This window comes from Pinus tabuliformis, chromosome 4_2 (genome assembly GCF_031772625.1).
Source record: "Pinus tabuliformis cultivar Carrire ecotype Pingquan chromosome 4_2, CPIR1, whole genome shotgun sequence".
NCBI classification, from domain to species: domain Eukaryota; kingdom Viridiplantae; phylum Streptophyta; class Pinopsida; order Pinales; family Pinaceae; genus Pinus; species Pinus tabuliformis.
Genome location: NC_142304.1, coordinates 804,176,427 through 804,193,520, shown reverse-complemented (window position 1 = coordinate 804,193,520; position 17,094 = coordinate 804,176,427). Strand labels below are relative to the sequence as shown.

The 17,094-nt window shown below is 40.6% G+C and overlaps 1 protein-coding gene across 1 annotated transcript in view; it reads right to left on the bottom strand.

Moving 5' to 3' along the window:
- The window catches only part of LOC149172116 (uncharacterized), a 48,946-nt gene extending 32,785 nt beyond the window's left edge, over nucleotides 1–16,161 (bottom strand). The window contains exon 1 of the mRNA XM_089424213.1: nucleotides 13,976–16,161. Within this exon, the coding sequence (XP_089280339.1) occupies nucleotides 13,976–15,278 (1,303 nt within the window). The 5' untranslated portion in view covers nucleotides 15,279–16,161. The remainder of the gene's footprint in view (nucleotides 1–13,975) is intronic.
- Between the last annotated feature and the right edge of the window lie 933 nt (nucleotides 16,162–17,094).

The window sequence follows — 17,094 nt, the reverse complement described above, 5'->3', positions numbered from 1 at the left end:
AGATCAAGTATGCGCATGTGGAGAAATTAGCATTAGCAGTTGTTCAAGTTGTTCAGCATTTTTGTCACTATATACTTTTGCGAAAAACGACAGTCATTTCAGATTGCAACCCTATGATGTATATTCTTACCAAACAATTGCTAGGGGGCAAATACTCCAAATGGATAGTCATTTTACAGGAATTTGATTTGGAATTTAAAATATCTAAATCAAAGAAATCATTAGTTTTCGTTGAATTATTGTGTGACTTTCCCTATACTGACACAAAAACAGTGGTACAAGATTCTCTGGCAGATGAATCTCTCTTTTTGGTCAGTACATCCGATCCTTGGTATGGAGACATCATCAAATATCTTCAAACCCAAAATTTTAGGCCTAAGTTATCTCGAACTGATCGTCATCGCATCCGCTACCAATCCCAGCAATATAACATTGTTGGTGACACTCTTTATCGTCGCGGTATTGACTCTATCTTTCGACAATGCTTAACTCTTCAAGAGGCTGAAAAAGCACTAAATGATTGCCATTCTGGAGCATGTGGTGGTCATATGTCTGGGTATGCCATTGCCCAAAAGATATTGCGCACTGGTTATTTTTGGCCTTCCATGTTTAAAGATTGCATTATTACAATCAAAAAATGCCATAATTGTCAGGTTTATGATCGCAAGATGCGAGCGCCTCCAGCTCCTCTTCACCCTATTATAACTGTCAATCCTTTTTCAAAATGGGGCATAGATTTCGTCACCTATAACCCTCACTCGATCAAGGGCATGGGTATATTATCCTTGCAGTTGATTACTTTACAAAATGGGTCGAGGCAATGCCTACATACAAGGATGACGGTGAAACTGCAGCAATTTTCATTTTCAATCATGTGATTGCTCGATTCGGTGTCCCACAGGCCATTATTACAGACCATGGTAGCCATTTTCGCAACTTTATGATCACTGAACTATCTGTACAGCTCGGCCTACACCATGATAGCTCTACCCCTTACTATCCACAAGCAAATGGTCAAGTCGAAGTTGTTAACAAAGTTTTAACAAACATGATTAAATGAATAGTTTTCATTCATAAAGGAAACTGGCATACCATGCTTTTTTCAGCCTTGAGGGCATACCGTACTATTGCGAAAACATCTACGCATTTCACTCCCTTCCAACTTGTTTATGGTTTGGAGGTCGTTTTACCGATTGAATGTGAAATTCCATCTCTGAAACTAGCCATCGAGTTATTACCAGCTACCTCTGCAAAGGAAGAGCGTTTTTCGCATTTAGCACATTTAGATGAAACTCGTCGTGATGTCACATTAGCTAGCGAGCCTCATTAAAAAACGAGTCAAAGCTCAATTTGATCAAAACGTAAATCCTCGTTCTTATGCAGAAGGTGACCTAGTCTTGGTCTATGATCAAGCACATGACAAATTAGGCGCAGGCAAATTTGAGCCTATGTGGCATGGCCCTTATATTGTAAAATGTGTATTACCTAAACGGAGCCTATGAGCTGGTCAATTATGATGGTGTCTGTTTGGGAAAGCTCAGAAATGGCCTTTACCTGAAGATATATTATGCATAAAATATTTTATGGAGATTTGTACATTACTTGTATTATAATTTTATAAGTGTGTGCAATAATTTTAACATTTTTTACAATCCACTACTACTTCTCATGCTTATCTTGTTTTACACTTGATTTGCAGATGTCGGCGTTCCCTCAAACTTACATTGGCTTTGTTGATGGCACTAGTCGTAATACTCGGAATTTGTCTTCCACAGCTTGGGTCATCTATTCACCCAGTGATGAGTTAGTTTCTATTCATGGGATATGCCTTGGTCAAACAACGAACAACATAGCAAAATATAGTGAAGTCATTAAACTATTATCTGGCGCCATTTCATTTGGCATTCGATGTTTGATTGTTAGGTTAGATTCGCAATTCATAGTATTACATTTAAACAATGTCTACACAGTAAGAAGTTAGTCAATGTTAAGAATGTTTTTACGGGTCCGTCTTTTGGAAAGGCAATTTGATTACATTGAATATCAACACATTCCAAGAAATTTAAACACATTAACCGATGCATTAGCTAATCATGTGTTAAATAGACATTTGCAACATTTGTAAGTAAAAACAATATCATCCATATATTGAACAAGATAACTGAAATCAAAAGTAGTAAGTTTTAATTAGATAAAGTATGTAGAGAGTGTTTTACAAAAATATGTCATCCAAGGACATAAGGCCCCGTGGTCGTTATTATCCGAATATGCTAATACAAAAATCAAAATGTAGCCCTAGAAGACTAAGCAACTAAGCATGATGATGATCATGATAGCAGACTATAGCACAAGCAACCCAGCGTAGCAATCGCCTGAGTGGTCCTGGAACCCCAACCACATGCATCTGGTGCTGGAGAGGCAAATCATCAATCCTAGTCTCTGGGATATCTATAGCCAACCTCTCTAGGTTGTGTTCCAGCTCAGCCAGTACCTTTGTTACCTTTGGGTATGTAGAGAATGTTTTACAAAAATATGTCATCCAAGGACGTAAGGCCCCATGGTCGTTATTATCCGAATATGCTAATACAAAAATCAAAATGTAGCCCTAGAAGACTAAGCAACTAAGCATGATGATGATCATGATAGCAGACTATAGCACGAGCAACCCGGCGTAACAATCACCTGAGTGGTCCTGGAACCCCAACCACATGCCTCTGGTGCTGGAGAGGCAAATCATCAATCCCAGTCTCTGGGATATCTATAGTCAACCTCTCTAGGTTGTGTTCCAGCTCAGCCAGTACCTCTGTTACCTCTGGGTTTGGTGCTACAACTGCTATAGGCTGGTCACCCCGCCTATCAAAATGTCGTAGCCCTGCTAGTCGAACTAGGCCCACATCTGCATATACATTTCGAATAATTAGCCTTGAAAGACAAAAAACACATAAAATTTAAAATTTAAAAAGAAACATCAAAATGAGGAATTTTTACCTAGGTCACCCCACTGTGTCCCTGCTAGAAGTGGGATATCTAGGTCACCCCTATAATCCATCCCTGCATATGGGAAATCCTCGATCGAGATGATCTGTTGACCCAGCCATACAAAAAACTCAGGAGCATATCTCACCACCGGACCATCACCTCCATGACGAGCCATAAGCGAAACCCACCTCAACATCCGTGGATCTCGAGGCCCTCCCGCATCCACCAAAATTTGTTGTGGCTTAAGGAGTGGAATCCTCTCTAGAGAAAAAGAAATCAAAATGGCACCATAACCGAAATTCTTCAGTCTACCATTCTTAGCTCTGGTTAGTTGTCCTTTCATATTGACAACCACTGCCTCACACCAGTTAAAAACCGTGGACTCCCAACATTCCACGGCAGTCTACATCTGGGCCTTTGTGGCCAAGTGAAGAGCTGCGCTGCCACACAGCTTGCTAACAGTGAAAGCTATGGTCCTCAAGGCCAGGTTCCCAATAGTCTAAATATCAATCCTGCCATCCTTGAGTTGTGCATCCCCACAGTATCGTCATAGATATCCAAAAGTAGTATCTCCACCCAGCCTTTGCCCATATAAAGAAATATCAACCCCTCTACAGGAGAGCCCAGTCAAAAAGTATATATCATCAACATCAATGGTGACACGATGATCCCCGATCACGAAACACTGATCCTGGACATCCCAGGTTCTCACCAACCATGTCATGAGCTCTACTTGAGCTTTCATCCCCGGAATAATCCAATATTTGTAGAGGCCACAATTTCTCAAAGCCTGCAAAGTTGTTGGATCATCCAAAGTTGTTGAATCTTGGGCTTCATGTTCTCTCTCCCTCCATTCCATTTTTGAATGGTTAATTATCATGAAAATGACATTTAAGAGTTAGAACATTTTTTAAAACAAGTTTGGGATTTTTTGGGGCGGAATTTCCACATTTTTAAAACCCTTGGGGCTTGCGCATCTGTTTTCTGGTAAACAGGGCGCAGCTGCGGAGATACTCGGGAGAGTTTCCGCGCCAACCACGTTCCTCCATATACAAAAAATTATCAGGCTACGCGGACCCGATGAAAAGTTCCCGCGCAAGCTGGAGGGCGGATTTTTAAACATGGAAACCCCCCAAAAAATTAAATAGAAGCCTAAAAATGAAATGTAAACTGATGAAAAGGTAGATATTGACGAGATCTCTTACTTGGAGGAAACGGTTCGTGATTTCGTCCACCAGTTTACTTGGAATCAGCCCCAGAAGTTTGGTGGTAAAAAGCCCTCTTTCTGCTCTCAAACTGGTTAAAAAACAAATGGTAAAAATAAAGTTACTTTTTGAACTTTTATAAGTTTGTGGGTGATTAAAATATTATTTTTATGCCTAAGACCTTTTAAAGTCAAAAAAATTAGTGTTTTTAACCCTAAGATCGAACAGTTGTGATAATTTATTGAGTTTAATGTGTAGAATAGGTTACAGTGTTAAAAATGGATCATTTTGACTGTGAGTAGACTTTTATCACTTTTCATGCTCTTAAAAATCACGAAAAAACAAAAACCTGGAGTCCTCTTTTAAGCTATTTTCAGACTTTCAAAACATGAAAAGATTGTCGGGCACTTGATTGTTCGAATTCGTAAAAGTAAATGAAAAACCGTCCACTCAGTATAGGTTTACCCCTTTTACAGACTGAACTGAACTATTTACTAAAAAGGTATACGTGGACTTACTATGGTCAATAAAGTTCTCTCCTGCATTATTTTATCCTTTTTTGGGCTTGAGGGACTAAATTTACAAAAAAGAACATTATAGAGTTTACTTATGTTTTTCATCCTAACTCCCTAAAACTAAAAAACACTGGGCTTTACTTTCTCTAGGCTTGTTAAAATTTTACGGTAAAAGAACTGAATGAGTTTTCTTTTCGTGTATTTTCAAACTCTTTAAACATGAAAATGACATCGAGTTACCCCTTTACTAGACTCGTTAAAAATCAAATAGTATAGGACTCGTTAAGCATAGCAGGACCGAACCACTCTTGCTTAGGGTTCGTTAAAAATACTTTGAAGGACTAATCTGAAGGATGAGGTTACACAACAAGCACATGTTATCCTCCTCAAGCTTGTAAAAAATAAAGAGGTACTTACCAGTAATGGTGGGGGGGAATTGGGAAAAGGTATTCATTTTACATTCATTATAATGGTAGTATGTTGCTCTTGAACAGACACTCCATCAGACCTATGTCCGGGTTGGGAAATCCATTTGTCTTACAGTTAATCGAACCTCATTGAAAGTCTTCAGCTGGTTTTGAGTATTATCATTGAGTCAAATGCTGCCAATTCAATTGTAGTGTCGCTATGTGTTCAAGAGAAGTTCAACCTCAGTCATATTCATTTGCAAATTTTAGCCTTCAGTCGCGTTGACCAACCCTAAGTCAGTCTTTGCTTATATTCTTCAAAACTTGACATTTTGTTTCGTGTCGTAGGCTTTCTTGTGACGAGTCGCTTCCTATTGACTTCAGCTCATTATCTAGGAAGTTGATCTAGAAACTTTCGATACCTTGAAGCCTGTATACCTTAATGGCAGGTTTCACGCTTTCAACGACAAGTTCTCATCATTGGCCTTCGATCGAACGACTCTATGAGTGTTCAACTTCATATCATCTTTTCACACTCTATAGATTGTACTGAGAGTACCTTGAGAGCCATTGTCATTATTGGTGGTTTCTCTCGTGCTTGTTAACGATTCACATCATTGATCAGTAATCAAGTGGTTTCTGCCATGTTCAACTTCGAGACATTCACTCGCATGGCTAGATTCGTACGACGGATCAAAAAATGGAGATCAAGACCCTGGATCTAGTTTCATCAATCCAGGTTGCGAGGAGATATATATTTATGATGATGTAGACAAATTCATAGTTGATGGTTACGTCCATACTGTGTCTACTATGGATATGATTCTTGAATTTTTCATACTTGTTCATTGAGTTAGTTTTACTCTGAGTATGGGAATGCCTACCTCAGTGATGATTATATATTGCATTATAATGCTTGAATGTTTCTTGCAAGTGTCCAACCATTGTCTCTAATCCAATCTTTGGCATGATAAAGCACTTCAATCTTTAAAAACATATTTTTCAGACTTCGCACTTTTGGGGCAATTTGTTACACGTCATTTTGTTACTATGACACTTGACTGTTAAAATGGATCTCTTGCCATCCATTAACATGTTCCATTACACTCCCTTAGAAGTCAAATAATCAAAAACCCTTGAAGAAGAAGTGAATTTTGAGTAAAATGGCCTTATGAATTGTTAAGTGTGACTTGCGCGCTTTTTCTAGTAAGTTTCCGCGCATTCGCAGTTTCTATCCCTGATAACTGCGCTCTGTCCTCCACTATAGATTGCGCAGGTAAATCAAAGAAAAGTAAAAATAAAAAGCCAATTCCAGAAGCATTGTTGGTCGAATATATCTCAACTGAAAGCTTCTAGGTCATATCTATTTGAGCCATACCCCTCAGATCATGGAGCTAATTCCCTTTCATCAAGGAACCCTTGTTAATTTTAGGTATGTTCTATGCTTAGAGCAATTTATTTCAATTTTCATAGTTAGCTCCATATCTTTTCCAGATTAGCAATCACATCAGCATTAAAGTAAACTGCAGATAGAACATAAACATAAATCACAGAAGACAAGCCAAGACAAGAGGACACAAGATGTGGCGCTAGCCAGGGACAAACCCCAATGTGGGGAAACCCTTGATCAATTCTTCTTATATGTTCTTCAATAGTTCAGCAGAGAGAGAGAGATAGTACGTTTACAACAGAAGTCAACACTTTGACTTATCTAGATAAGAGCATAGATCATCTCTAAGAAGATGATACATGAGATCAGTTGAAGACATGTTGCTTCATCTAATTCTCCAAGGTGACTCCTTCACCTATTGTTGTGCTTCATTTCGTCATCATGCTGCACCTCACCGCACTGCACCATGCTGCACCCATCATCACTACGCTGCATCTCATCACGCTTCATTAATCATGATTGTACCTATCACTGTACTGCATTATGTGCCATCGCTGCACCATGTTGCCATCCTGACCTATGTGTTGGCTGCACCTTGCTTGCTTGTTGTCCCTAGCATGCTTGTTGTCCTTAGCATGCTTGTTGTTGCATGCTAGTTGTCCCTTGCATGCTAGCTGTAACATTGCATGCTTGGTGTATTTGCAACTAAGTACCATACAATTGTCCCAATGTTAGTTAGCTGTCCCTTGCATGCTACTCTCCTTCGGAGATAGATGCTCCGGCTATTTCCGCAGTTCCAGTTGTTCACAGCAATTCCGGCTATTCCCAGCAGTTCCGGATTTTTCGGCTTTTCGGTAGTTCTTGCTTTTCCGGCTTTTCTAGTAGTTCCGACTTTTCCGGCATTTCCGGAAATTCCGGCTTTTTCGGCAGTTCCGTCTTTTCCGGTAGTTCTGGCTTTTCCGGCAGTTCCGGCTTTTTCGGCTTTTCCGACTTTTCTCGCAATTCTGGCAGTTCCAGCTTTTCCGGCAATTCTGTGTTTTCCGACAGTTTCGACTTTTCCGGCTTTTCCGACAATTCCGGCTTTTCCGGCTTTTCTGGCTTTCTGCCCTCTTGATCAGGGCAACATTATTCCTTAGGATCTCTCCTCCTACTAAAACCCAAAGACAAGTACAGAGAGGAAGAGATCCCAAGTGTGTTGAAATGACTTGAAGGCCACCTCTATTTATATTAAAACGTTGAGCATATGTGGTGTTTATTTGGTTGTTGGCCGACCTTGACGAATTGTCTTATAACGCAAATAAATTCATAACTCCATGAATACTTATCGGAATCGGATGATCTTTAGATCAATCCTACACCTCTCGATGAGAGAGATCCAAGAAAAATATCAGCTACCATAAATAAGATGACCCACATGGAGTTTGGCCCTAGTTTCCAATTTTAACACTCCCTCTCAACTAGGGAAAACTCCATCCGTTGATCCATATGTCCGACTATACTATCTCTGCCATCAGTGCCTTGCACTGCTCTGATCTGCTGAGCTTTGCTATACTATGCTCTGCTTTGATTTGTTGAGCTCTACTCTGCTTTGCTCTGCCTTGCTGAACCATGAAGAAGAAGAATTGATCAAGAATGTCTCATACCATTCCCTATTGACCCGAAGTCAGTTTCATCTGAAGAGTGTGTCACATCACTCTTACTGACCCGAAGTCAATTTTATTGATCCCAGATCAATATCACAAGAGAGTGTCTCAAACCACTCATACTGATCCCAAATCAATGTCACAAGAGAGTGCCTCAAACCACTCATAATGATCCCAAATCAGTTTCATTGATCCCAGATCAATGTCACAAGAGAGTGTCTCCAACCACTCATACTGATCCCAGATCAATGTCACAAGAGGGTGTCTCAAACCACTCATACTGATCCCAAATCAGTTTCATTGATCCCAAATCAATGTCACAAGAGAGTGTCTCAAACCACTCATACTGATCCCAGATCAATGGAGGTCATCCTAGCATAGGGAGTACAGTAGATACAGCGATGCGTCCATCGATAGTACTATTATGGTCCCTATCATCATTTCCCTGCTCATTGATCAGATGAGAGGTACTTCCCATGAGTCCCAGACTGCATGGGTAGGATGCCTCAACAGGAGAACTAATCGTCCTGTCCACAGGAGAACGAATCATCCTGTCAGTGGATGCCACAGAGAACTAATCATCCTGGCCCACAAGGGAACTAATCATCTTGTTCCACAGTCGCCACGGAGAACAAATCATCCTGGCCAACAGGAGAACTAATCATCCTATCCAGTGGATGCCACGAAGAACTAATCATCCTAGCCCACAGGAGAACGAATCATCATGTTCCACAGTTGCCACGGGAGAACTAATCATCCCGGCCCACAAGAGAACTAATCATCCTGTTCCACAGTTGCCACGGGAAAACTAATCATCCCGACCCACAGGAGAACTAATCATCATGTTCATAGCGCACCACCAAGGGAGGGTGAGTCTCCCTGTGGTCGTATGTTGCTCCAGTACGTACCCCAAGCCCCCCAGAGCTCCCAGAGCTCAATGCATGCAACATGCAGGACCCTTATAAGAAGGTCTCTCAATGACTCCAAGTCGTTCGGGAAAGTCATAGATTTGACCTTTCCCCGGGGCTTTGACAAAATGTGTGCGACCTGTACATCAGTCTCAATGCGATGGAACCTCCTTACTCATCGACTTACCATATCGCAAATAAGGCAATATCTAATGTCTATCTACTGGAGCAATCATCTAATACGGGATTCCTCAATAATCGAATCCCCCCTCTGGTTGTCATAGAGAATCACAGTGATATTCATCATGTGTACAAACAACTCACTTAACAGCTTCTGCAACCATGCAGCTTCACACGAGATCATACTCGTAGCTATGTAGCTTCACACGAGATCATACTCGTAGCTATGTATTCGGTCTTGGCGATGCTTGTAGCAACCGACTTCTGCTTCCTGCTCATCCATGATATCGAAGCAGAAACCAAAGAGAACCAGCACTGAGAAGTGCTCTAGTGATCCTCCACACTGCCTGCCCAGTCAGCATTCGAATAATCATGCAGTTTCATATTTCCAGCAGTGTATCTCAATCCACGAGAGATTGTGCCCCGAAGATATCTCAAAAGATTCTTGGCACCAATGCAGTGAGACTCAACCAAATATGAGCTCACCATACTAACTACAAAACATATGTCCGGAAGGAAGTTCGCCAAGAACATCAACGGGAATGAGTTTATGAAACTCAGAGGAATTTCCCAAATCTGGTCCGACATCAGTACCATATAACTTCTGAAAGTTAAGATCCTCGAGGTAGTCACAGGCTTGCAATTTATCATTCCACATCCAGAATCCAACTCCCTCTTACTTCTGCAAATGAAAGGGTCTGCACCTGTCAGAAATAGGTCATCCTCATAAGGTGCCAGTATGAGAGGTCTATCATCCATAACCTTCGGGTAATGGTTTGGATCGGTTTCACTCCTAGTGAATCTCAGCTTCATCAGACAGCTATCAATCCTCTCATACTACGCCTAGAGTGTTTTGCTTCAAGCCATAGAGGGCTTTCTTCCACTTGTATACATGAGATTCCCGATCATGAATCTCAAACTCCTCGGGTTGTTCCAAACTTGTGGACCTACTGCATGAGGGAATGGTCCCCTTATAAGATTTTCCTTCGGTACATCTCAAACATGTACCTTCATGCTCTACTTGAATTCAGACATCCCTATCACCATTTGACTCACATCAAGTAGGGCCCCATAGGTAGACCTCCGTTGTTATAGATGTGATATGTCAATTGACGTGATCCCCAATGGACCATCCTGCAACTTGATACAAATTGCCAACCCTGAACCCATGCGAAAAAGCATCTTTGAAAATTATATTTTTTAACATGTACCTTTCCATCGATGAATGCCACCCTGAAACCTTTGACTTCCATTTCCGAGATGGACACCAGGTTCTTCTTGTGATCAGGGACATAAAAGAGATTTTGTAAATGAATTGAGTTACCCTTATTCAGTTGAGAGTTAACATTCCCTACACCCTTTCCGGGATAAGTGGCATCAGCTCCAAGTATAATCCCACGATTATTTCCATCTCTACCAAATTAGAGAGTGCACCGATGTATCCGATGAAGTGCCTTGAAGCACTACAATCTATAAGCTAGATTCCCAAAGATTCTGAAGGAGAGGGCCACTACAAGATAACGCTTCTTTATCTTATCAAAAACAACATTTGATTCTTCATACCTGGGGTTCCTTGCTTTCTATGAAGAATCGGCCATTTCCTTGATGACCTGCATTACCTGTCATTCCTTTGATCATTGAAGATGTCCCTAGAATGATTGTTATCATCATCAAGTGATGTGTCCCTGCCATTCGAACACTCCTTCGCATAATGGCCGAACTAGTTATCTGCCTTTCCTTCCACCCTGAGATCTGGTCTCCCAATGAAGTGATCTTTAGGTAGGCCATATTCCGTTGCGCCATTCTGATAATATTCTCTGCTTCGACTTCACCCTTGGTGAATTCACTGATCCTTTTGTCCTTTCCCAACTGTCTTCGGTGATTGCTCTTTCACTCTTGCTTGGGCATTGTCTTCACCTTAGCTCTGATACCATGTTAATTTTAGGTATGTTCTATGCTTAGAGCAATTTAATTCAATTTTCACAGTTAGCTCCATACCTTTTCCAAATTAGCAATCACATCAGCATTAAAGTAAACTGCAGATAGAACATAAATATAAATCGCAGAAGACAAGCCAAGACAAGAGGACACAAGATGTGGCACTAGCCACGGACAAACCCCAATGTGGGGAAACCCTTGATCAATTCTTCTTATATGTTCTTCAATAGTTCAGCAGAGAGAGAGAGATAGTACGTTTACAACATAAGTCAACACTTTGACTTATCTAAATAAGAGCATAAATCTCTAAGAAGATGATACATGAGATCAGTTGAAGACATGCTGCTTCAACTAATTCTCCAAGGTGACTCCTTCACCTATCGTTGTGCTGCATTTCGTCATCATGCTACACCTCATCGCATTGCACCATGCTGCACCCATCATCACTATGCTGCATCTCATCACACTTCATTAATCATGACTTTACCTATCACTATATTGCATTATGTGCCATTGCTGCACCATGTTGCCATCCTGACCTATGTAATGGCTACACCTTGCTTGCTTGTTGTTGCATGCTAGTTGTCCCTTGCATGCTAGCTGTAACATTGCATGCTTGGTGTATTCGCTGTTAAGTACCATACAACAACTGTCCCAAAGTTAGTTAGTTGTCCCTTGCATGCTACTCTCCTTCGGAGATAGATGCTCCGGCTATTTCGGCGGTTCCGATTGTTCCCAGCAGTTCCGGCAGTTCCAGTTGTTCCCAGCAGTTCCGGCAGTCCCGGTAGTTCCGGCTTTTCCGGCATTTCCAGCTTTTCTGGAAGTTGCGGCTTTTCCGGCTTTTCGGCAGTTCCGGCTTTTCCGGCAGTTCCTACAGTAACAGCTTTTCCTGCAATTCCAGCTTTTCCGGCAGTTCTGGCTTTTCCAGCAGTTCTGGCAGTTCCGGCTTTCTGCCCTTTGGATCAGGGCAACGTTATTCCTTAGGATCCCTCCTACTAAAACCCAAAGACAAGTAGAGAGAGGAAGAGATCCCAAGTGTGTTGAAATGACTTGAAGGCCACCTCTATTTATACTAAAACGTTGAGCACGTGGGTTTATTTGGTTGCTGGCCGACCTTGACGAATTATCTTATAACGCAAATAAATTCATAACTCCATGAATACTTATAGGAATCAAATGATCTTTAAATCAATCCTACACATCTTGATAAGAGGGATCCAAGAAAAATATCTCCATGAGAGGGATGACCCACATGGAGTTTGGCCCTAGTTGCCAATTTTAACAAACCCTAATCCCCCAATTAGAGGATCTCATCCTTCTCTTTTGGATCTGAAACTTCTTCTTCTTGGCCTATAAATTGACTTGAGGATAGGGGGATTAGGGGGTTCGAAAAAGATACACTTATGTTGTTGGATTTAGATTGGAAGGCTTATTAGCTAAGGAGTGGTTTAGAACTTTAGAGGCATTTGGGAGGAACCTCATGACATCAAGGCAAAGGTTGTAAGGCTCTTCTTTATCCTTGAATTAATACAAATGAATCATTTTTCCCATTGTATTGTCTTATTGAAATGATGAATGGTTTATGATTCTTTTGATATTCAATAAGATAATCTCAATTTCTAATCTCCTTGATCATTAGATTAAGCTTGTTTGAATTGTTATGATTGCATATGCCTTTGATCTCTTTTATGTCTGTGATTGCATGTCTTTTTGAGCATTTGGAAGCTTCATTGAGACAAAGTAGGGATCTTCATCAAGCATTTCACAAATAGGTAAGAGGCTTATTCTCCTACTCTTGTATTTACAATTTGAACGAAATAAGCTTAGGGAAATAGTCATTCAATTGTCTATTTGTTTCTAGTTTCCTTTAGGATCTAGAGAGATCGCTCTTGTCAGCAAGAGGGATTTATCCGTTGTAACAAAGATTCACACTTCTAAAAACTCATGCACACAACCTTACTATGATCTATGTTTAAGCATGCATGTTTAATCACCTGCAACCTTGTCTCTTTTATTTGGCTCTTTAAAAGGCAATCCTTCATACTTCCTCATCTAAAACGAGCTCATAGAAAAGGAACATATGCAGCGATCATGAGAATGAGTTGCAAAGGCAACACTAGCTCCAACAAATCCTACAAACTCTTCTACAAATACATTATTATAATATCAATGTGCTTATTGAAACATAGATGTTGCAAGTTGTTCACACTATCCAAAGTTCGAATTTTTTCTTCAAATCCAATCCTAGGGCATAAAATTGTATAATGTAAATTCAAAAAGAAACTATAACGCTAGGACAAACAGTGGATACTACTATAGCAGAGGATTCACATTCAACCTATGCACCCCCATCCAAAGTTGCATGTTTTTCAAATTCAATCATCGGGCGTAAATTTATTTCTCCTAAATTCAATCAGAAAGTAGAATGAAATGATGAACACCATCCAAAGTGGCATGTTTTCAAATTCAATCATCGGGCATAAACTTGTTTGTCCTAAATTAAATCAGAAAGTAGAATGAAATGATGAACACCGTGCATGCATACAGAAGTGCATTCATAACTGTAAACAGTAAGATAAACCTTTCACAGCCAAAAAGGTAGAGATGCATAACAATGGCAAAAATAAAGTAAGGCGGATGACGCTAGTCATTCTTTACAAACTGTAGCCATAAATGTTAGATTTTGGCACCATGGATAATCCAGGAGAATACAAAAGCATACGTAAAGAACGATAATTATGCAACTGTTGTAACAAGCACTTGTGCTAGCTTCCTAAATTGGAAGTTTCATTCCAAGTTTAGAGTCTTACCTTCGTGTAATCCTTCTTCAGCAGTCCGAAGCTCTGTCAACGCTTGAAGCAAACAATCTGAATCCACGGGTTGTTGGTGCATCCTGTCCACCTGCTGTACAAATTCACCTGTCTCCTCCCTCTTCTTTTCCGCAACATTAACTGCAGAGGCCAAACTCTTTCCGCTATGCACAACGTCCTCACACCCGAACACAGAATTCTCTCTAACTTCTTCACTTTCTCTTAATTTATCATGGTTAACACTTCCTCTTTCATCAGAATCAAAAGTCCTAGGTTCTTCACTGTTTTCTCTCTCGGATGTACTATTTTCAAGATCAAAATTCCACCTTCCATTATCAACGCTAGCAAAACTGCCACTCTTGGCCATGGCCTTGCTTTGACTGGAATCACTAACTGCTGAGCTCCCTACATTGTTTCCTGTGCTCCAAGAGCTCTCCCCGAGATCATACACATACTCTTGTTTGTTTTGAGCTCCGATACCAGCAACGTGCCCATCTTCAAAGTGATTTCCAGAAATTCCTTCAAAATCATGCACTACTCTCCCTGTGCTGGTGCCGCTGTCCTCGGGTTCATGAACTGGATCTTCAGATTCGGCATTATTCTCCTTGTTCTTCTCTGCCCTTAACTTTTTAGACAATCCCGCAGATTTTCTTTCATCCCTGTGCCCAAACCCCCTCGAATCTGGCTTGCTGCCATCAAAAATTATGGCTGGAAATCCACATTCATGCATCGTGGGAAATTTTATTTCCTCCCTACCCTTAACAACTTTACACTCAACTTCATTCAGAAGCCCTTCCCTGACTATATTTTCAGGCATACTTTTCGGAAAGCTGGCACCTGTAGACGACTTGCTGCTCTCTTCACCATACTCACAGCTCCCTCCAGCAGGAAACATATTTACTGCATTCCAGGACCCTGAGTCCGACATCCGGTCCTGGTGAACAAATCCCGAGGCTGAAGGCAACTCAGAATTACCAACAGAGGATTCAGAACGAATTGCTTCAGATTTCACCTTGCTTTCGCTGGGTGCTCCATTGGGTGCCCTCAATTGGCCTGCAGCAGATAATCCTCTCTTGAGGATTCTATGAGATTCATGCACACCTCCAGCATCCTTCATCAGATCTCGCCGCCGCCTCCTCCATTTCTTCAGTCCGAATCCCTTAGGTTTCTCTGATTGAACCCCAGGCCCATTGGGTTTTATGACCTCTTCCTTCAATTTTCCCATTTCCTCGGCCCTCTCACCATTAATGATATCCTTACTGCCTTCGCTGGCAGATCCAGAGTTCCCATCCGCAAACTCCATGGCCCTCAAAATAACCAACCAAGACAAGGACAACTAACCGCCAGCCACAATTGGTATCGAAATTCAAAAGTAATCCATTGCAGAAACCCGAACAATAAATCTGAATTGGACCTGTTGAGTCTGCAACTCTCGGTCTATCAGGTCCTGGATCCCAAAAACCTCCCGGATCCCGAAAACCACCCACCTAGCAAAACCCCACTGGGTCTTGAATTCAACGACCCTCTTCCCCGTAAATCCCCAATTGGGTCATCAGATCACGGATCCCCAAGATCACCAACATACCAGTCCCCCTCTCCTCCTACTGGTCCTTATGCCAAAAATCCACCATCGAAGAATCTGTGAAGAAGCAGAGACCCACCAAGGAATCTCTGTTTGGGGCCCTTATCCTTACCCAAAAATAAACACAAATAAACACAGGTTAAAGAATTGAGAGCTGGACTGGAGATGCCTTAAGCCTCAAAAGACTACAAGTTCAGACTGAACACATGGTCTGATTCAACTTATCCGTGTTCTGCTCTTCTTTCCCTTTTTTTTATCGGCACCCAACATTTTTTTCCTACATAAAATGGGATTTTATGTGCTTATGAATCGTGTCAAGATCTTGGGCTACTTACCCGGCTGTCTTCCCACGTGCCATTCCTCTGTGTGACCGCTTAAAACTGGTGAAAGTCTCTTCCAGCGAGAAAACGGCCAATTTGAAAGCACACATGAAGATTCCCGTAAAGCATCCGGTAATCAGGAAACCTTACCGGGCCTACTTTCGGGTTTTGTACAAAGGATTAACCTTCTATAAAAGGGCAACAGTAGAAGGATTAGAACACCCGGAGTGTTCAAGTTTTCGAAGTTAATGGCAGCCCTACCTTCGGTGGATACGCAGCATAAAGTGAAAGTAAAGGTGTTCTTTTGCGTTTAAAACTGAAAAGAGATGGTCATGTTTCCCTAAATATCACTGATAATGTTATTCTTGTATTCACCGCCACGTGAACAGTGCTGTGTTGAGATTATTCACTACGCCTTTAATGATCCTAGGCAACCTTCGCCCATATGAAAAGGCAAGCATCCGTACTAAATGGAACCCAACCTCCTAATATATTTTAAATTTTGTGTCTGCATGGCAGGTTTGTGTTTAAAAATATATATATATATATATTAATTAATGGTTAAGAATATATATTTTTTAAAGTTATAAAATAAAGATGATATTATTAGTGAGTTTTATGTTAAAAATAATGGTGTATTTAATAAAAAGGAATATATCTTTTAAAAGTTATAAAATAAAGATGATATTATTAATAAATTTTATAGTTAAAAATATGTGTTTCTTTGTAATATGCTTCAAGTTCAAGTCCAAAATTCAAAAGAGATTAGAGTAATCTTTATCCAAAAAGTTCAAATCCAAAAGAGATTATAGTAATCTTTACCGAAAAGTGGATTCCTCATTCCTCTCATCAATAAACAAACAATTCATACACTAAACATTAATAAATTAAAAAACAAAATCGTTAAAAAAAAAAAATCTTTTTCTAAAGAAAGAAAGTTTCATACATTAATACATTTTTAATTAAAAGAAAGTTGCATATAGAAATACATTTAATAATTAATATAATTGTAATTTTAAATTAAAGTTTATTAATTTCCCAGATGGGGTGACCAGCAAGGGTGCGGGGGAGGTTTGCCACCATCTCACTTGGACAATAGACAAGGTGACATTGCAACACGCCCCTGTAGTTGTTATCCTAATGTCATTCAATATGTCAGGGGTGTAGAGGCTTGTCGCATGATCCATGCTCAGTGCATTTAGAACGTTACCGTAGAA